Here is a 20,219-nt window from a genome sequence, read left to right as displayed (position 1 = left end):
GTTACATAATCTCCCCCTTCCGAACCCCCCCCCCTAGTGCCTGCTATCCCTTTGTGTTGCCTTGACGTAACCTTCTATGCTCTTTCTCGTACTCATTGCTCCAATATTTCAAATTCTCTTTTTAGGTCAAAAGGTGAGGCACAGGCAATGTTTTTGCGGCATGAGGGTTTTCTGGGTGCTTTAGGTGCTTTCATGAGCTATGAGAAGCATGGTCTTGATGATTTGATGGCCCATCATTTGGTAGAACGGTTCCCAATGGGATCACCCTATGTAGGAGGAAATATTCATGGTCCACCTCTTGGAGATTTGAATGAGAAGGCAAGTACAAAATGTAACACATATGTAGCGTAGACATCAACCTTATAGTTTGTGTGAGAAACATGTCTGACACTGTAAACATGGACTCAAAGAGGCCTGGATGTGACTACACCTTCAGAGTAGAATGTTACTGGGTAAACTATGTATTGGAACCTTTTTGAAAATTTAGTTCACCAGCATGACAGAAAAAAAGTAAATCAATTCAAATATGTCTAGGCCATATTTACTGTCAGAATAGTCTTGTAGGCTCTTCTAGCTTCTCTATAGATTTTGTTTCTAAAATCCTTGTAATTTTTTGACTTTTTGTAATCCCATGTCTATAATTTTAGCTTCTCATTAATTTGTTCAATATTTTTTATGCAAACTTTTTGCCTCAAAAAGACTCATTGTGAACAAATAAACAAAATTGCGTTGTAATTTGGTTTAGTACAGATTAGATTACATGCCTCCAAAATTCATTACCATTGTCCTTGCGTTTCTGTCACCATATCCAGAATATTGTATTGAAGAAACCTTGAAATAATAAGAGAATTTGTACCAAGGATACAGGTCAATGGTCAAACATTTAAATGTTCAACTCAGCCGCATAGAAGCCTTAACTTCTTAGGATCCAATGTAGATCTCTAAATACAATTGATGAGCTACGAAAGCTAAGGGTTTACATCGTTTGAGCTTATAATCATTGATGCATTTTATCCAAGTTTAACCTCTCTCCTTTTTTAAGTGTGCCATATAAAGGCACAATTCCATGAATTAGCAGAAAAGTTGGTATCCTATCTGGGGAAAGAATTTCGTTAGTGATTATGTGTTAGTTACCAATCACATCCAAGCTTAACCTGTCCCTTTCCAATTCCATGAATTGGTAAAAGATTTACTATCCGATCTGGTGAAAGGGCTTCATTGGAGATTTTGTATTAGTTACTAACCAGTCCATATAGTGTGATGTCTCACCTTCCCACTATACAAGTGAGTTTATGTTAGTTCCAAGATGCTGGTATTCCACTTGAATTCCAGATCCTGTATAAGTGTATATGCTAGATTTGCAAATATATTTGGTATCAAGAATCGTGAATTCAGTCTGTTATCCTTTAGATATCCTTCTAAGAGAGGGATAGGAGTGGATAAATATGGTAGGGTTCAAGTTGATGCAAGAAAACTAGCCTTAACACAAACTAGTTATGTAACTCTCAAAACTGAGAGCAAGTCAAGGAACCAGACATGAGTTGTATCTTGTATGTTACTCTTCTTTCAAAGAAAAGAATAACAAACCAGACATAAATGAACTATACATACAATCTGATCTGATGCCTATCATTCTGTAAGTGCCTTGGTCTATGATGGTCACTATCAGAGGTTTAAGAAGGCACTCTGAACTTATTTGCAAAGTCGTGCAACTAAAAGTAGAGAAAACTTACTCCATGAATATTTTCTTTCTATTCTGTTTCAGTGCCTAGCCCTTTTGTAAACTCAACTGTATTATAGTCTTGTTACTATAGAATGTGATAAAGGAAATTTCTTAAGTAGATGCTGGAAAATATTAAACCTGATGGTTTTGCCCATAATCATTTTCCTGATGTGGACTTCCTTGCAGATTTCATGGATTGAAAAGTTTGTGCAGAAGGGCACTGAGATTACTGCCCCTGTACCAATGGCTCAACCAGGAACCACTGGTCTTGGTGGCTTTGAAGTACCTTCTTCCAAAGGAGATACTTTGCGTTCTGATGCTAGTGCTGCTTTAGACGTTGGTGTGCTTCATTTGGAACCTACCTTGGAGGTCTTTCCATTACTAGCAGATCTAAAGACGTATGTGATATTTTATTTTAGCATGCTGCCTATTTTATACAAATTGTCTTTCATTATGAGTCCAACTCTTCATGTTACTTCTAGGCATAGTTGTCAAAGTGTCCGCCTAAGCGGCAAAGCGGTTTTTCAACCAATTTTTTTTTAACCGCTTAATTGACGACCAATCTACAAAGGAACTCCAAGGCCCAAAGAGACATAGAACCTATTTTTTGCTCTGGGGGCACTGCCCCCACACCCCGCCGGCAACAGAATGTGAAGCATAAGCGATACTTAATATCAAGAATCAATGAATTAATAAATGCCTAAGCAATCTCGTCTACCATGGAATCCCTCTTCTGTGCCTTCCTCTGGAAAGGTCAGGATTCTTCTCGATTCCTGCGCCCCATAAGTTGGTCCAATGTTTGTCGGCCCAAATCTGAGGGGGGTCTTGGAATTCGTCGAATCCCAGAAGTTAATTCCGCTGCCTTACTCAAGCTCATCTGGAAAGTTGTCACCAAAAATGACTCTATCTGGGTCAAATGGGTTCACTCTTACCTTCTCAAATCTAACTCCTTTTGGACTGTCTCCATCCCTCCTAATCCCTCTTGGACTTGGAGGAAGCTTCTCCTTCTTCGGCCCCGCGCTCTAACTCTTATTACCACCCACATCTCTTCTGGTTCCTCTACTTCCTTCTGGCAGGATCCATGGCATCCGATGGGCATTCTCCTCTCGCTCTTTCCCCCCCGCACTGTATATGAGTCTCGAATTCCCAAATCTACCCCTCTCGCGGAATTCATCTCTAATGGCACTTGGGTCCCTTCCCCACATCATAGCCTCACACTTGTCTAGAATTCTCTCCCCCCTATTTACCCGCATCTTCATGATACTATAATTTGGACCCCCTCCATCACCAAAACATTCACCATGTCCTCTGCTTGGAACCTTGTTCGCTCCCCCTCCCCTTCCCCTCCATGGCCCGCACTGGTTTGGTTTAAAGACCATATTCCCCGTCACTCTCTCACCCTTTGGAGAGCCCTAAACCTAGCCCTGCCAACCCAATCTTTCCTTATTTCACGACATATCCCTTACAACCCAAAATGTATCCTTTGCTGGAATGGGACTGAGGACATTGAGCATCTATTTTTTACTTGCCCTTTATCTAGTGCCCTTTGGAGGAAAGCCCTTAGTTACATTTGGCCCCGCTCCCGTCGCTCCTTTGGGTTTGCCCGTGACTGGTCTTGGATTTTGAGCAAGTTCCCTGGCTCCTCTATCTGTGATTGGATTGGTAAGCTGGTGTTTGGTGCTACTGTTCATCATCTCTAGTGGGAACGTAATCTCAGGCGCTGGAACTCCAAATCCCGCTCCATAGACGCTATATGGAATGCTATATATTTCGATGTTTCTTCTAGGATCTCCTCTCTCTCCCTCCCCTCGATAGTTGACTCCCCAAGGAACAGGCTCATTGTTGTTTCCTGGGGTCTTAACTCCCAATTCTCCCCCTCTTCTTGATGTGAGCTCCTGGCTCCCTTGTATTTGTTTTTTGTTCCTTGGTTCCTTTAATAGATTATTTATTCATCAAAAAAAAAAAAATGCCTAAGCAAACGCTTTGACAACCATGGTTTGATGAGATGAACTTATGTTTGTGTTCTTTTTTTGAATTATTTTTCATAATTATGATTCTTGAATGCTTTTTTTTTGGATGAATGTGACTATTGAATATTTGTTTAGCTTATTATAGAAGTAGTTGTATTGAAAAGTAGTTATATTGAAACTTTTTGACCCAACCGCTTTGTTCGCCTTTTTACCGCCTAGGCACCGCTTTGTCGCCTAATTGCCTATGCCCAATCGGTTTGGTCGCCTTGCCGCTTTGACAACTATGCTTCTGGGTAGATTGATACATTTCTAGATAATGGGAGTGGATTGATTTGTTTTGCTACAATTTGCAGCCTCTAATTTACCTATGGTTTTTGTGAATCATTGATTTTACCATGATTCTTTTGCTGTTTCTTATGGTATTATTTCTGTTAGGCGAGGTACTGATTTCATTGTTCCTTCTGCATGATTAGTAGATGATCTTCTCAGATTATGTACTTATTTTGGCGCAGGTATGAACCTAACACCATTGACCTATCTGATCATGGTGAGCTTGAGTAAGTATGAACTACATCATTTATGCTCCTGTTAGAGGCAATTTATCCTTTTCCACAGAATGAAGGTCTAAATTTGCTGGAATTCACAATGACTACTAAAGCAGTGTATGGCATTCTTTAGTTAACATGATTACTTTATCTTGTCTTAGGTATTGGTTCACTGTGTTGTCCGAGCATTTGTCAGACCTTGTAGATAAGGTATATACGCAATTCTTATTATGTCTAACTTAGAATATTTCTGTTTAAAATCTTGACACCTGCAAGTCTGAAAAATGAGTGTTTGGAACTAAGAACTTTTGGTGTTTCCTTGTGGTTGATGCCACCAAGATGTCTGATGCATATATATAAAAAAAAATTCTGCAGCTTCCTGTAGTTTGTTTGACCTTTTCTTCTGGCTTAGCAAAGGCTTCTTCATTTCTCCTATTTTGGTGAAGGTTCTGAATGTACTGGTCTAGGTGGTAATCCCCACTGGTTCCGAGTACAGTGGCAAGGTTGGTTTTGATATTGGGTATAACATGATATAGACCACGAAAAATATGAAGGTGAACCACAATAAGAAACATACTTGCCCCATTAGCATGCATATAACGGAGCAACCAGCCCCCTTGTTTTCCGCACTGGTTCCAAGTACAGTGACAAGGTTGGTTTTGATTTTGGGTATCTGTTTTCTTATTTTGGATGTTGATTAGCCTTATATATATACTAGTAATGATACACGTGCATATGCATGTGTGGTGTGTCATGGAATTTGGTATTCTTTTGTAGAATTTAAAATTTTTATGTTTTTTTCTTTTAGTTGAATTATCAAGTCTAAAACCTATATGTTTTCATAGCAATGACGTAAATAATTTTCCTACAAAAAAAAAAATACACAAATAGTTTATTCGATCTTGTAACTCTCAGGGGTGTCAAGTGAAAGTCAAAGGTTTGTTTTCATCCTTCTATAAAAGTTTAGGGGTATTTTAGGGAAAAAATGTAGCCATCTTCCATGAGTTCATACTTTTATAATAGTAGTATGATCTATCTTACCTTTTATTTTTTCACCCAGGGGTCTTAAGCTCCACAAATTTAAAGCGTCTTTTGGTTAAATGTATACTTGTTTCTTATTTGTATTTTCCCCTTTTCTCTGTTTGGAAAAAGGAAGGGGGGGTGTTTGACTGGTCGGTGGAGAGAACTGTATCTACTACTTTATGTTCTATCCATGAGTATTTTGGAGTCTTAACATATTAGAACTCTGTGATAATGCACAGGCTGTTGCTAGTGAAGGTGGAACAGATGATGCTAAAAGAAGAGGTGATGCGTTTGCTCGTGCATTTTCTGCCCACTTGCGGAGGTAATTGTTCTACTATGGACAGCACCAATGCATTTTGTTTAATTGGATAGAATATAGTTCTTTTCAGTTCTCATTCCCCTCTTGGGAGCATGGAGCACATTCTTTATATCATTTATTGGATTTACAGAGCAGTTTAGAATCATGGAAGTTCACATGCTTCAGTATGACTGCTGAGGTGTCAGTTAGGTTTTTACTGGTTTGTATGTCATAATACAGTAATCACCATCTACCACCAGCTTTTAGAAATCTTTCAGATTTGCTTGTGTTGCTTATGGTTTAAGTAAAAGGAAAATGTTCTGTCCTGAACGGAGGTCAGATGATGATAATCATGTGAGTCAAAATATCACCTTCAAGATACCTTGTTTTCCTATGTGAGACTCAATTATGAGCATACAGTAGTCACAATGGTTGTTATGGTACCATTTTTGGTTAGCCCTGTTTGTAATGCCTTTCTACTTGCCAAGCTTGTTACTGGACACACTTCATTTCTGCTCCGGTACCCAGTTTCCATACTGTCTGTCTGAGTCTTAGGGAAAAGAAATTTACTAAATGGTGAATCTGAAGCACTTGGACTGGGAAACTTCTGCATGGACGTGGACACGTAAATTGTGACTCCGCATATCTTCAGCACGAGAAAGAACTGAAAATAACCTGGTCCTTCATTTGGCAATGCCAGATTCTGGCATCCTTACACTAGAAATTTGGTAAGTATAGAAAACGAGGGATCTTGATGGGCCCATATGTAGCATATTTTCCCATATATCTGCACATGATATGTTCCCTTGTAAAAGAATTACCATCATGTTCTCTAGCTTCTTGTTACTTGTAAAGGGAGAGGAATTTTGTGTCTTTAAGAAGTCCTAATGTGAGTTTTTACTTTTTCAATAATTCCAATAACCACATCACAGACTCATACAGGGTTCACCCATGTCCTAATCTTTGCAGTCTAGACAAGCGTAGAGCATTTGAAAATGAAGGATCCAAGTTGTGGTATAGATAGTTAGGAACCTTGGAAAGTTCTCCATTAACCCTGACCAGGGGAGACAAAGTTAATCACATATAAATTGAGAGTTTGCACCTGAAGAAGGTCCAACTGGGAAAAAAAATGTGGTCATTGTCTCTGGCTCTGCTAAGCTTTATTTCAAGCAAAGAGTTACAAATAAACAAAATGGGAACTTCTAAGTCCTAAGCCCCCAAAGTTGTGGCGCAAAAAAAAAGAAGGAAAAGCAACAAATCTCTGAATAACTGTGTAGAAATTGGAATGCTGTTGTACTAATGTTGACAATCTCAATGAATCATCTCCCTCTATACCACACCTTTCATTAATTCAATCATTCAGTACTTTCATATAAACAATTTAACTTGACAAATAGGTTGATGGAGGAGCCTGCTGCTTATGGAAAATTGGGCCTAGCGAACCTATTGGAACTAAGGGAGGAATGCTTGAGAGAGTTTCAGTTTGTTGATGCCTACAGAAGCATAAAACAGAGGTAGTTGCATCATATTCTATCTTCCATTTTGCAGACTACGGTTGTGTTTGCTTCCTTTGTCACTATCATGTGGATATATCAGCCATATTCTTTTCATGCTTACCCCTGTGTATGTGTCATATATTGAAGGTTTAAATGCATGTACCAATTTATTCTTATTTCCAGCTGTTTTATTTTCTTTGCCATTTGTTTCCACTTATCTTTTGCATATGACAGGGAAAATGAGGCATCTCTAGCTGTATTACCTGACCTTCTCGTTGAGCTAGATAGTATGAATGAGGTAAGTGTATTTGCTTGGCCCATTTACAAGAATGTCTACTTTTTCACTTGACGCATCTAGGAACTCTGATGACTGATTTTCAATAAAAATAACATTTTGATCTGAGCTTATATCTCTGCTGTTAAATATTGTTGTTTTTTTTTTTTCCTTGGCACGTTGGGGTGGGGTGGGGTGGGGGGGGGGGGGGGGGGTGTTGGCAAGCCAAAATGGGGCAAGAGAATAATATTAAAAGGATCCTTCTCTGAAAAACTTTGTAGGATTAGAGAATTGTTCTCTTTTCTTTTTTTTTGAAAATAAATTAGTACAATTAGAGAAATAAATGTCTGACAATTTCAAACACCAGAACTTGTATAGGCATTAAAAACTTTCTTTCTTTAAGCAAGGTCCAATGGTGTGCTTTGGGCATTCCCTATGGCTGTACTATGTAAAAGTAGTGGCGTCTTTTTCTTCCCATGGTTAAAGTTCTCTCCCTATTGTGCCGTTGAATTTATCATCTTGTTATTTTCTGTTTAGCTACTTGAGTCTTTATATGCAATAAAACTTTGTTGCTCACGGTATTCTTGAAAAACAAGAGTGGTATGACATTGAGGTTGAGACTACTGCTAAATTAGGTGGTGGCTTCTGTGTCAACCACACAGTCTTTCTACCCTAAAGGTTTTCAAATTCTGCTAACTGAACTTAATTTGTAGGAAGCAAGATTGCTTGCCCTTATAGAAGGTGTTCTTGCGGCAAATATCTTTGATTGGGGTTCCCGTGCTTGTGTGGATCTCTATCACAAAGGAACTATTATTGAAATATATCGTATGAGTCGCAATAAGATGCAACGACCTTGGCGGGCAAGTGGCTGAACATCATGAATTCCTAAATTACAATTGCTATTTCATTATTTCACTCCTAAACATAGGTTCAGTGCATGATTAGTGGTTCTGTGTCATTCTCAGGTAGATGATTTTGATATCTTCAAGGAAAGAGTACTTGGTACTGGAGACAAAAAACCGCCTCCACATAGAAGAGCATTACTTTTTGTAGACAACTCTGGTGCTGATATAATTCTTGGGATGCTTCCTTTGGCACGGGAACTGCTCAGGCGTGGAACTGAAGTAAGTTTGTGTGAAATGCAAGTTTAAGAATAGTTAGGTTCATGCCTTACTCCAGCCTGTCCAACCAACAATCCAGGCAGTGTTGAGATATAACAACATTGCCTGAGTCACTATGGCTTTGGTTTAGGTTGATTAGTGTATGAGCAGGCTTTCCACAATGAAGGGTGCAAGCAAAAATTGTCAATTGTCCAATTACTTGCATGTGTTTTGTTATACAAAGGGATAGTGGTTGACCCACATTATTCCAAGTTCATTGCTACAAAATTCAGCCTCAATCTCAGTTAGGTTTATGGCCTCAATCAAGTGTGTAAAAGGCAGGTTCCTGCATTTTGAGTACCATTCTGTGTATAACTTTATATAGATCATGCTTCAATTTGTGTTAATTATGTATCGCAGATTCTTTATATATTTTACTTTTATGTGTAAAATTTATTAAAATCCGATTTTGTAGGTTGTTCTGGTTGCAAACTCACTTCCGGCACTAAATGATGTGACTGCAATGGAACTTCCAGATATTGTTGCAGAGGCTGCCAAGGTTTGTATGATTAAATGCTTATAAAGATTCTTCTTTATGTCAATAACTTAAAAGAAAAATTATCTATCAAACAAAATCCAAGTAGAAAATATGAATGTCTGGAGTGTTACAAGATGCTTCAAGATCATTACAACATGCGAATCTATATTTGATAAACATAAATTTGTTAAAAGAATACGAAGAGCAGTATCAGTGTAAGACAACAACTACTCAGCCATATCTTAATTAAAAGGACTACGTGGATCAATTAAGCTCTGTTTGAGGTCATACTTGGTGTAAGGCCTAAGCCATGCACATCTTTCATCACTACTTCTCCTATTTAGGCCTGCCCTGTGGCTCTTTTCGTTCTCTTAGTGTCAATTATATTGATTACATAAATTGTATAAAACAATACTTAAAATGTGTTTTCCTTTTTCTTTTCTTTTTCTTTTCTTTTTTTGGTTATATATATATATATATATATGTAATTATAGAGTAAGCTACATGTGCAAATGCACATGGGATGTATTTTGGTTTATGAATCATTGGCAATTGATTAGTTGATTAGGAAGAATCTAATTTATTTTAATATCGTTTTACTTCCAAATTGCAATTGATGCTAATAAACAATGTTAATATAACCTAAGTTACAATGTTTGTCTATGTTTTTATTATTTATTTATATGTTTGTATATATATATATATATATATATTGTATAGAGATAAAGAAAGGGAATGAAATATATTAATATTGATACAACAGTACACTTGAATTGGTATCAATATTGCTTTTGGATTAGCCATTTCAATTGAATCAACTTGGGAGTACGTTGTTAGCTTGATATCAATATTAACAATGTGCAGAATATATACATGTATATTGCAGGAAAATTTACAAACAGAATTTCACCTTGCAAAAGGCAATTTCGTTTTTAAATTTCTCCGATACTTTTCAAAATTAAACTTCAATTTGGCCTCATATGGACTCAAAATGATTTGGATCTTGTATCTACCTATTTCAGCATAATAAACACATGGACTGTATTTTGTAAAAACAAACTATTGAAATTTATCATTCAAGTATACTAACAAATGACTGGTTCGACAAGTGCAAACGTATTGCATACATGCATAGAATCAACAACATACATGAATTGTTTGGTAGAATGGTTACATATACAACAAGTCAACAAAATAAAATGACCGGCTCGATCAAGTGATGGTGTCTCAAATATATAAAGCTAAAGCCTATATAACATATATACATAAAATAAAAATACATAATTTTAGAAAATAATTATTATAATAAAAAATGAAAAATGGTAGCAAATAATAAAAAGATAAGTTTAACAAAACACAATTATAGATCATAGTCCTAGGCTAAACATATATTAATTTCAAGGCAATACAAGATCATTTAAGGCATGAACAAAACAAAAATAAAAAAGGGGAAGTTTGGAACTCTGGGTGTGGCTCATGCTTCACATTCTATTATTCTGGAGTTTCCTTTGTAGCTGTTGTGGCTTAGGGGTGTTTGGAGGCTAAAAATGAGCAAAGTGGTGTTTGAAGGCGAAGGAGTAGTGAAAATTAGGTGAAAATGGGATAGAAATCAACAAAAACTAAGGAAAAACAAGTTGGAATGCTGATATGTCAATTTAGGTGAATGGTGAAATTTCGGTCGTCGAAATGGTCGAATCTCCAAATTTCGGTAATTTGATACTTTTCCGAAATAATTGAAATTTCGTTCGTTTTAAATGCGCATTTCGACAATTTCGGTCGAATTTTCTTCTATGGTATATTGATATATAAAATTGGTTAAATATCTCTTTAATGTTGAATCTTCTCATTTTCTTCGTCAGTAATTAATGCATGGATTATGAAGAGGGATATATTAGTTTTTTTTCCCTTTTATAATCATATATTCATATCCTAACATTTACATCTTATATATATTGAGAAGTGGAAATGTTTAAATGGGGAGAGTATTGATAGTTATTAGGAAGTGGGGTAGTCAAGGGGCATATACAGAACTGTAATAATTATTTGAGGGTATTTTAGGTGAAAAAGTAGCCATGACTCTTCAGTTCATGCTTTTGTAATATAGTAGTATGATGCATATCCTTTTCTTTTCCTTTTTCCTTTTTGAAATGTCATACCACATTTCTTGTACTTCTTGTGCATAATACAGCTAGTTAGCGAAGATCACTTTAGGCTAAGTTCCTGATTCCCTAATCAACTGCTTAGGTGTATGCACTGCAAAATTAGTCAGCTAATAGCCTGGCCCGATCCGACTTTTTTATCCTAATAGACAGTGCATGTTAGTGTGGCTCTGTTAAGACAAAAGGCAAGAGGCAGACTAGAATGCCCTTGCAGAACTACGTTCCTTGGTTTTGGTTGATCCATGTCACTCTTGAATTTGGAAAGAAGAAACTGAAAAATAGAATCCTCTCGCTCTCCTCTCCGCCTGAGGATTTGGGAAGAGAGATTGTGCAAATTCAAAAGCTGCTAAAAGAAAATCTTAAGGAAAAAAAATGGAAGATGAGAGATCAAAATTTGATGTCATTCTAAAAGAGCAGTGCCTCCTAATTTTTCCAATATGATTGTCATTTCAGTTGTTCCACAAGAAGTCGTGTGTTGAGTATTGATGCTCTTGAACCGTCATAGAATTTCCTCTTAAATGAAGGTAGAGAAAGGACGCACCTTGTATTTCATTATATTATAGGGACTTAATGACATCATATTTGGACAATGGTAATTTGCTGCCATGGTTTGAAATTGAGGAAAGGGAGATTTGAAATTGAGGAAAGGGAGATGTCACAATTTCACTATTTTAGATAACTGGGGTCAATCATTAATAAAGACAGTGACATAGAGGATTATACTTCAAATAGAAATAAAGTGGGATGGATAAGTCGAGAAGTGCAACCAGAGTGTTGTGCAGGACAGAATGTTGGGTTGTGAAGTGCTGTCAAATCCGACCCGGAGCTTGAACTTGACTTTGTTGGTACTACACCTGCACCTGAAGGGACAGGCTTGTTTCTGAGTAACATAAAGGCGCCTCATTCGTCTTAGAGGATTATACTTCAAACAGAAATAAAGTGGGATGGATAAGTGGTAAAAACTGAAAACAGCAAACTCAGTACCAAAGACATCTGCACAAGCAGAGTTTTGGGGTTCAATTTCCATATGCAGCCTTACCCCAGCTTTTTCTGAGAGGTTGTTTCGATGCCTTGACGTCAGGAACAACTGTGGACCACCGTCCACCGACCTTTTTCGCTAAAGTCTGCCCCTAATAAGAAATTCAAAAAACAAATAAAATGGGGAGTGAAATGGAGTAAAAGGGAATGAACTGATATGTTGGCTTAGGAATATGTCAAAAGAGATTTGACTGTCCATGAGGAGGTCCCTTTGAGTATGTCTCTTTGAAATAGGATAAGAGAAAATCATCAAATGGTTTCACTGTTGAAAATCTCTTCTATTCTGAATGTGTTGATCCATTCTTATTTAATCATTTCACATTTATTGAAGAATCCATCACCTGTCAGATCAAATGAACTCATATTTCTAGTCTACAGCACTGTGATGTCCTCCGCAAAGCTGCTGAAGCAGGAGGCCTACTTGTGGATGCCATGATAAATGTCCAAGACAGTTCAAAAGAGAATTCATCTTCAGTTCCTTTAATGGTTGTTGAGAATGGATGTGGTAGTCCATGCATTGATTTACGGCAGGTTAGCTCGGAGCTAGCTGCTGCTGCAAAAGATGCCGACCTGGTAGGCCAGCTCTGCCATTTTTTCGTTTTAATGCATATTAGAGCCTAAACATTATCCTACTTCTGTACTGATCTATCATTTTTCTTAGTCCAACAGGCAAGATTTCCTAGTCTGGTAATGGAAGGCCTAAGCATATTAAAATCCTCTACTTGATAATTTTGTGCCATGCAGATAATACTGGAAGGGATGGGTCGTGCTCTTCATACAAATTTCAATGCTCGTTTTAAATGTGATGCTCTGAAGGTAATCTTTTACAGGTTGATGGCAGCCAGAAAGGATCCTCATTATGTCTCTTTCTGCTTGTAACTTGATGTGGTTGGAGCCTGGGATTGGTTGACAACGTTGGAGCTCAGGCAAAGGTTTGAGCTCATGTGCTCAAATTTGTAGCCTATGTATGAGTCGGGATCACCTCCCTGTATTGCTTCCCGTTTTTTACCCACAAAAATGGTGTGGGACCCACACCTGAATAATTATTGAAAAAAATTAGAAGTGGGACATGGGCCCCTCCCATTTTTGTGGTGAAAAATATGTTGGTGGAGCACATACTGACCCCCCAATGGGGAGGTGATCTGAACCCCCTGTGTACTCATCGAGAGTTTCCCAGTCTAACGACTTATTGGGGGAACGGAGAGGCAGGGGTCAATCTTTAACAACCAATCTAATTAGGAGCGTTTTCGGACTAGGTCTAAGAAATAACAATTAGTGTGCCTCACAAACATCTGGATCTGTTGCTCTATTTGATTCGTCTTGACAGGATTCTGAAGTTTTTCATAAATTCAATTTAAAAATTATTTGCAGCTTGCAATGGTGAAGAACCAGAGGTTGGCAGAGAAACTGATCAAAGGAAACATTTATGATTGTGTCTGCCGATATGAATCAGCCAGTTGAGAGCTTTGTGGCATCAGAATTCCAACACGTTCCCATATGTTTGCAGTTCTCTAATGAGACACTGTGAGGGAATTATCAATTCAGAAGATCACCTTCTGCATTGATGTTTAATTTTCTTCGTGGATGAAAACGAATTTGTTTGGACTTGTGCATTCCAGGAGCTTCTACAAATCTAGTTGCTGGATTTGAATCAAGACTGATCATAATTTTTAAGAGGGCAGTCGCTCAGTTCTACAGAAGACTAGCATATTACTATGCATTATTGTGCTTTATAAACTTCCAATTGTTCTCCTGTTGCTTCTATTTCTTGTAATGGTGTTAAGAGTCTGTCAAGAGTATGGTCTACATTTGTGAAGGTCTGTATGTACATATATGTTTGAAGTTTATCACGGTCAGTCTAAAGGGCCATAGGATGCTCACAGAATAGGCTTATATTGTTAGTGATCATGTTTTGAAATTTCTTTTATTTCTTAAAAATAGAAATTAAGTATAATACTTTTTTAATATATTTTAACATACATCATCATGCAAATAATGGAGGAGCTTTGCTTGCAGGTCTGAGAGGCTTTCTAGTTCAGTAGTTCCTTGTTCTTTTTATGAATTATCAATTCTATGAATCATTGTATTTCAGAACCGAGAACCCCAGGATTCCCTAACCAACTACTGGCTTTGCCTGGGTGAACCCCTTTTTTTTTTTTTTCGGTAAACTACCTGGCTGAACCGATCAGAGGCGTTTGGCAAGGGCTGGGAGAATGCATTTGCCACCTTTTTGGATAGAATATGTAAGCCTTTTTAGTTTTCTTTTGAGATTTCCAGCAGAACGAGGCTAATTTTTAGACTGGAGAGGAAAAATACAGAATTCAAAACTTTCAATACAAAAGAACGAAGAAAATAATGAACTAGTGAAAGACTGATAGCAATATCCCAAACCTGAGATGTTTGCTTGTAAAGGTACCGGACTAGTATAATTTTCCAGGAGGAAAAAGATAATAACTTTCCTAATTCATAAACTTCCATATCTTGTCATAGATGCATTTAGGGCAAAGATCCTATGGAAGCACTTAGTACATGAATTCCACACATAGGAAATAAGTTTAAGTAGTGCATATCCTACAACTCTATATTTTTTATCTTATTTATTTATTAATAGTAATGGATATAGAGTACACTGGCCATGGATTGACTAATACCACACTAATCTTTAGTAACTCCTCTTCTGCCTTCTGTCTCTCCTTCGTTGGGCCCACCTTTCTTTAACATCGCTCAGTTCTTCCATGGGATTCTCATCCCTTGCTCCAATGGATAAGTCCCACTCTTTATTGGCATTGTTGGCTGAGACTCCCCTAATTCTAGCAGCTTCTGCTTGCAGGTCAGTTATCAACATTTCAGTAGTCTTTGCAGTAATTCCCCTCAGATACCAAGAAATAGGTGGAGGTGGAACAAGAGATGGCTGGATTAGCTGTTCTAAACTCACCCTTGAACCAACTCTTCCTCTACCTCCAGTACACGAAACATAATCAGCCCATGACTTAGGCTTGAAAGGGAAGCATAATTGTTCATCAACAAACAGAGGATCTACTCTCCAGCAGCCTTCAAATCTCTTCATAAATCCTTCCTTCCCTTGCCGAAACTTGACCTGAAAACATTAATAGAATGTAAAGATGAAGCATGAAAACTTCCTGAACACGAATTCAACATAAAAACTGAATCAAATCATCAAGGAAATTGAGACTCGATAACTCTTCATGGATTGGCATCTCAATGAACTGTAGGAACTTAAATCTGTTAATCTAACACAGATATTTTTCAGTAATCTGGATTCTGTAAGAACCAATTTATATCTGACAATATCTCTCCCATGCATCCCATAATGAACATCCCTACAGGCTACAGGTATGTCCCAAGTGACTGGGTTGTACCAATAGTAAGTGAGGCATGGAGGGCAGATTTGGTATTTTTCTGTCAAAGAAATCACCAAGGCTTCATCTAATGATAAGAAAATTTGAAATGAAGTTAAAATAGGACATATAAATCTTCAAAGCAATGATTGCATAACTTTTTGTTTTTTTCTTTTTCTTTTTGGGCTGGTAGAACAATGGTCACCTAACATAATAACTTACTAATGCAATAATGAAATTTTACTTTACTATTCACCCAAAATTAACTTCCAGTTCAAAAGGAAAATATGACAGAACCAAGGAATTTATTTGAAAAGTTTGATCAACCAAGAGAGATTTGAAAGATAGTTATCCAACCATTATTCCTAAAGGGAAAAAGAATTGAAGACATGATATTAGACCACATCAAAGGACAAAAGGACTTTGACTCTGCAGTTGCCTCAAAGATAAGAGGACAAAAATTCAAATTTAAAAAGAAAAAGATCAATTTTTAAACAAAGATTGCCTACGAACAAAATCGAAGTCCCACTTACTGAGTGATCTTTTCTGTTCTGGTCCACTAAAACATGGACTGATATGGTTCCTGACCACCAAAGAAACCTCCAGAAAGCAGCTTGCTCCACCTCGACGACCTGCCTTAAACCCTCATCAACCAAGACCTTCCTTGATATTACTTCCTGATGTAAGAGACATCCTAGTTAAAATGGACCAAACCTTGTTAAAATTAGAATTCTGAAATTTCCTCTCTGTGCATGCACTCATATTTACAGCTAAAGCTGTTGGCTGGCCTGTCAAACAAGTTTTGCTACAAAAGCCACGACAACAGCCTTAGGATTGCCACTTTTCAAACTTAGTAGACCACCCTGTGTTGGGCATTTCCATTGAATTGTCAACCACTAATCATTTGTTCATGGATTACAAAAACTGGGGATAACACATTAACTTAAAATAATTCTCCCTTCAATCCTTTTGATCTACATCAATCATAACCATATATTTCTGTTCAATCAAATTTTCATCATTCACACCCAAAAAAGGATCAGCACCATGACTGGTAAGAAAATATAAAATTTACCTTGATATTCTTGAAGACCCTCCTATTGTCGGGGTCAATAACAATGTCAAATACAGCATCAGGGGGCAACCCAACATTGAACTCAACACTAAGGTTGCAAAGAGAACCTTTTGGTACATTAACCTGCCAAGAATTTTTATTAGATAAATACCTTTCTGACTAAAGCTGACCATAAATTTCTGCCGTAGTGGTAAGATGATTGGTTAAGATACTATGCCTGATTAGAAAACCTTGGGAACTTGTAGGATAGATTTTGCTTCTGGTGTGCTTATGGATAACAGTGGTGTAGTGGATACATCTGATATGCAAGATATACCACCATGCTATGGGCCTCATAAAGCAACTCTCTTGCAATCTACCACCACTGCATTAGAGAAGTTTCCTTAACATTTTCTTCCCAACAAGTACCTTCAATTTCCTATTACCAGTCTACCAGATTACTTTCCAGTCGAAGGATTAAAAAGCAATAGAAATCAATCCACATTTATAGTTACTATATTTATAGAGATGATTAGAAGGCAAGGATCCATGTAGCTGACCCCATTTAGTTGGAAAATGCTTGTTGTTGATGGTGGTGGTGGGGGTGTTAGGAAGAGAGGGTGATGAAGAAGAACACAGCAAGCTTAGCCAAAGTGAATAACTTTTTAATTTCTTTAAACTCAACCATTCATACCTTTATATCCGGAAATTGATCGGTCCAAGTAGGATTTTCTTTCCAAGCCTGCATCTGGTTGTCCAGGTTGACCTTTAAATCACTATATGATACTTCTTCCTTTTGTATGCCGAAGCCTGTTGACATTGCTTGTCCGACATCTTTCATTGACTTCTTCAGATGAAACTGCAACAAAGACAAGAGTATCCCAATAATTGACAGCATATTCATCATTGGGTGAAGGCTTTCATAAGAATGTACCAACCTTTAAAAAACTCTGAAGTCTCTGGGGAATCTGCTCAAAGAATGTGGGGAACGATGAATTGAAACCCTTTTCATGCTGATTTCTTTTGTTCCCATGGATATCTGGGCTTGTTGTGGCTACTTTTATGTCACCCATTAAAACCTGGATAGGAGATGCGCAAGTACTAATTTTGCAAGTAACAAAATATGCTGTTCCTAGTGAAATGCTCCCACGCTGCAAACTCCCCCCCCACCCAAAAAAAAAACCAAGAAATAAATAAATAAAAGAAAGAAGAAACTTAGGCATAATCTGTTTAGCATATGATACATGGTCAAACATCCAAATCTTGGCAAACATATAGACACAACACTACAGGATCAGTTATCAAGACCAGTACATTACCGCAACTTGAAGTTTTTACTGAACCAACAAATCAGCATTCCAGCCCAAACCACAACTACAAGGTTCACTACAAGAAGAGAGCAAAGAATTGGGTAGCAGATGAAGCTGAAATAAAGGAAATCACTGCCCCTACAGCAAGGCTGAATGGTACTGCAATAACTTATAGCAAACTGCAGGAAAAAACAGGTTCTCATCGCAGGTCTCATGAGTAGATTATGAGTTACACTACAAGGGGGTGATGGTACTACATCCAGTGTCCTCCCAGGTGAAGTTATCCTGTTTAAGTACTACAAAAGTCCAATCAGAGGCCATGCTGGTTACCTTAATACTCTCAATGTGTGAACAGCATTGAGATGATTTCAATTGGCCCTTTCTTAGTTATCTCAAAGTGTGGTTCCTATATATGGAAAAAAGGAGAAACAACTGCAACCCCAGGGTTACTGTAACCCTTAAAACCCCACAAGGATTTAGACGGAGCTATCAATGGACTTCCTAGAGGGTCTAATAGTTTCTTTTGGCAAGAAAGTCATTTTCTTGGTGGTTGGTGTGTGAGAAAATTTCTTACTTTATAGCATTCAGTCACTCCTATACAACTTCCATGGTAGCTGAATCAATCTTCAGCAACGTTTCCAAGCTTCATGGAATTTGAGTGATGTGACCTATTGTTTCTAAGTGCATTCTGCCAGGAAATTTTCAACTCTAGGGTTCTCACTGCAAATAAGCTCTATGTACCATCCTCAACAGATGTCCAAACATGCGGTATCCAAATGCAGCACGGTCGATGTCTTTCACTTATAGAGCGTTGGCATAAATACCACTTTCCATTTGACCAGAAAAATTGCACCTCACGAGATTGTGTACAGTTGGTCTCCAACTAGTAGAAGAACCGAGGTACTTATTGAAGTACTTACCCTTCATCCTACCAAGGAACTGATGTTGCAACAATGTGCCAGCAATTGAAGGAAACTAAGGTGGCATAAGACGACTAAACATGACTTTGAAATGGAAAACGTAGTTTTCCTATTCTATCACATATAGCACTACTAGAAACTAATGACGAGGGCCAGTTCTCCATTCGTAGCTGCTTTCACCCCAATTCAGGTAACCTTCTCCTATACAGCCCTTCCCATGACACTGTATATTGATCTAATCCCAAATACTAGGTACTAAGAACTAGAAACAATGGAACACTCCAAATCAAGCAGTTTAGCCTATCTTATTTGAAACATATTTGAAATTTTCCCAAGGAATTGGGAAAAAAACTTAGGTATCCTCTTCCTTGCAGGTGCAGGTCGTATCACAAACAACGACCAGTTACTGGCACAATAATTCCTAAGAGCAATATCAAAACCAAACCACAGGGAGAAATATCGAAGTGCCTTTACTCACCAAGATTTCCGAACAAAAGGAAAGTTTATAGTAAAGCAGCCAAAACACGAGGAGATGAAAGATCTGCAGGACTTACCAAAAGTGATTTCTCTCACTAATAAGGATCTGAAAGTATAACATTCACCAATTGCACAGCCTCTGATGAATTGAGTCCAAATTGGAGTTCAAAACTCAAAGCTCCTAATAAATAATTAAAAGCGAAGTTAATCCTCTTCTTCCTCCTCCCCAGTTGTTCCCCTTCGGCGTTCTCCTGTAACTAACGACAAATTGATCAATCAGAATCGTTGCAGAGCCGCTGGTTGACTGCGACTTGTCCGGAAGCTTATTTCCCGACAAATCTCACATGTGAAATGAGCAACTTTGAACGTTCCCAACAATTTCACCATGAAAAAAATGGTTACGGGAAAACGAGCAACGTGGAAGATCGATGATTAGAAATTTTTATCGTTTTTTCCCTTTTTATCTTCGCATCTAATTTTTTGTTGGGTATCGATTGGAATCAAACCCCGAATTAGTTCTGGTTGGATCTATACGGATCTTTGTCTGTTTTCTCTACTTAGTTATTAAACATTTAGAGTCTTAGACTGACTGTTACTGGGAAAAAAAAAAGATTTTTGATGAACCCAAAGCATTCCATTAACTCAGGCCATCACAATTTATTTTGTCTACTCATTTCTTCGATGTGTACAGTGTACCTCAAAAATAAGGATTCGTGTAATAGTTAGAAATTTGCAATCTTGTAATGTAGTATAATGTATAAGATTAGAGTTTGACTTGCAATTAATGCTATTAATTCTACTATTAATTTCACAAAAGTGTGAAGGTTTCAGAAATAGGTAGTCGAAATCGAGATCTCAATCAACCATTTGTTGCAAATGTTGTGCATTAATTAAACAACATTTAAGCAATTTTCATAAAATTAATTATTTTTTAA

At 37.5% G+C, this 20,219-nt stretch overlaps 2 protein-coding genes across 6 annotated transcripts in view; one reads left to right on the top strand and one right to left on the bottom strand.

The window, feature by feature from the left end:
• The window catches only part of LOC149020605 (pantothenate kinase 2-like), a 29,937-nt gene extending 15,806 nt beyond the window's left edge, over positions 1 to 14,131 (top strand). For 2 of the 3 annotated variants that reach the window (XM_089148797.1, XM_089148798.1), the window contains exons 11-23: positions 126 to 318; positions 1,910 to 2,121; positions 4,206 to 4,250; positions 4,400 to 4,448; positions 5,501 to 5,583; positions 6,957 to 7,073; positions 7,290 to 7,353; positions 8,043 to 8,189; positions 8,295 to 8,453; positions 8,905 to 8,988; positions 12,543 to 12,737; positions 12,909 to 12,980; positions 13,536 to 14,131. In XM_089148797.1, the coding sequence (XP_089004923.1) occupies positions 126 to 318; positions 1,910 to 2,121; positions 4,206 to 4,250; positions 4,400 to 4,448; positions 5,501 to 5,583; positions 6,957 to 7,073; positions 7,290 to 7,353; positions 8,043 to 8,189; positions 8,295 to 8,453; positions 8,905 to 8,988; positions 12,543 to 12,737; positions 12,909 to 12,980; positions 13,536 to 13,625 (1,510 nt within the window). In that variant the 3' untranslated portion in view covers positions 13,626 to 14,131. Of the gene's footprint in view, positions 1 to 125; positions 319 to 1,909; positions 2,122 to 4,205; positions 4,251 to 4,399; positions 4,449 to 5,500; positions 5,584 to 6,956; positions 7,074 to 7,289; positions 7,354 to 8,042; positions 8,194 to 8,294; positions 8,454 to 8,904; positions 8,989 to 12,542; positions 12,738 to 12,908; positions 12,981 to 13,535 lie in introns of all 3 variants that reach the window. The other variant, XM_089148799.1, reaches the window with a different exon arrangement.
• A 229-nt stretch (positions 14,132 to 14,360) lies between these two features.
• LOC149020604 (OBP32pep, putative (DUF220)) lies at positions 14,361 to 19,908 on the bottom strand. Of its 3 annotated transcripts, none has more exons than XM_089148800.1 (6): positions 19,362 to 19,908; positions 17,516 to 17,735; positions 17,272 to 17,436; positions 16,599 to 16,721; positions 16,057 to 16,200; positions 14,361 to 15,261 (listed from the first exon to the last, which is right to left on the bottom strand). In XM_089148800.1, exons 1-6 carry the CDS (start codon positions 19,403 to 19,405, stop codon positions 14,827 to 14,829), a joined length of 1,131 nt encoding a protein of 376 aa, XP_089004926.1. In that variant the 5' UTR covers positions 19,406 to 19,908; the 3' UTR covers positions 14,361 to 14,826. The 3 variants fall into 3 exon arrangements, with proteins under 3 accessions (XP_089004926.1, XP_089004928.1, XP_089004927.1); XM_089148802.1 differs by having other exon boundaries at positions 17,516 to 17,656; XM_089148801.1 differs by having other exon boundaries at positions 14,362 to 15,261; positions 17,516 to 17,728.
• Positions 19,909 to 20,219: the final 311 nt, after the last annotated feature.

This window comes from Hakea prostrata, chromosome 3 (assembly GCF_041222555.1).
Source record: "Hakea prostrata isolate BN-2017 chromosome 3, UWA_Hpros_2, whole genome shotgun sequence".
NCBI lineage: Eukaryota > Viridiplantae > Streptophyta > Magnoliopsida > Proteales > Proteaceae > Hakea > Hakea prostrata.
Note: the sequence above shows the minus strand (reverse complement) of the source record. Positions and strands in the feature narration are given on the sequence as shown.

Excerpts from the sequence above, each read along its gene's own strand:
- LOC149020604 (XM_089148800.1), bottom strand. The coding sequence starts at position 19,405 with ATGTTATACTTTCAGATCCTTATTAGTGAGAGAAATCACTTTTG. Across the intron at positions 17,437-17,515 it reads GACTTCAGAGTTTTTTAAAG|TTTCATCTGAAGAAGTCAAT; the intron begins GTTGGTACATTC and ends TCTTTGTTGCAG. Across the intron at positions 15,262-16,056 it reads AGAACAGAAAAGATCACTCA|GTCAAGTTTCGGCAAGGGAA; the intron begins GTAAGTGGGACT and ends TAATGTTTTCAG.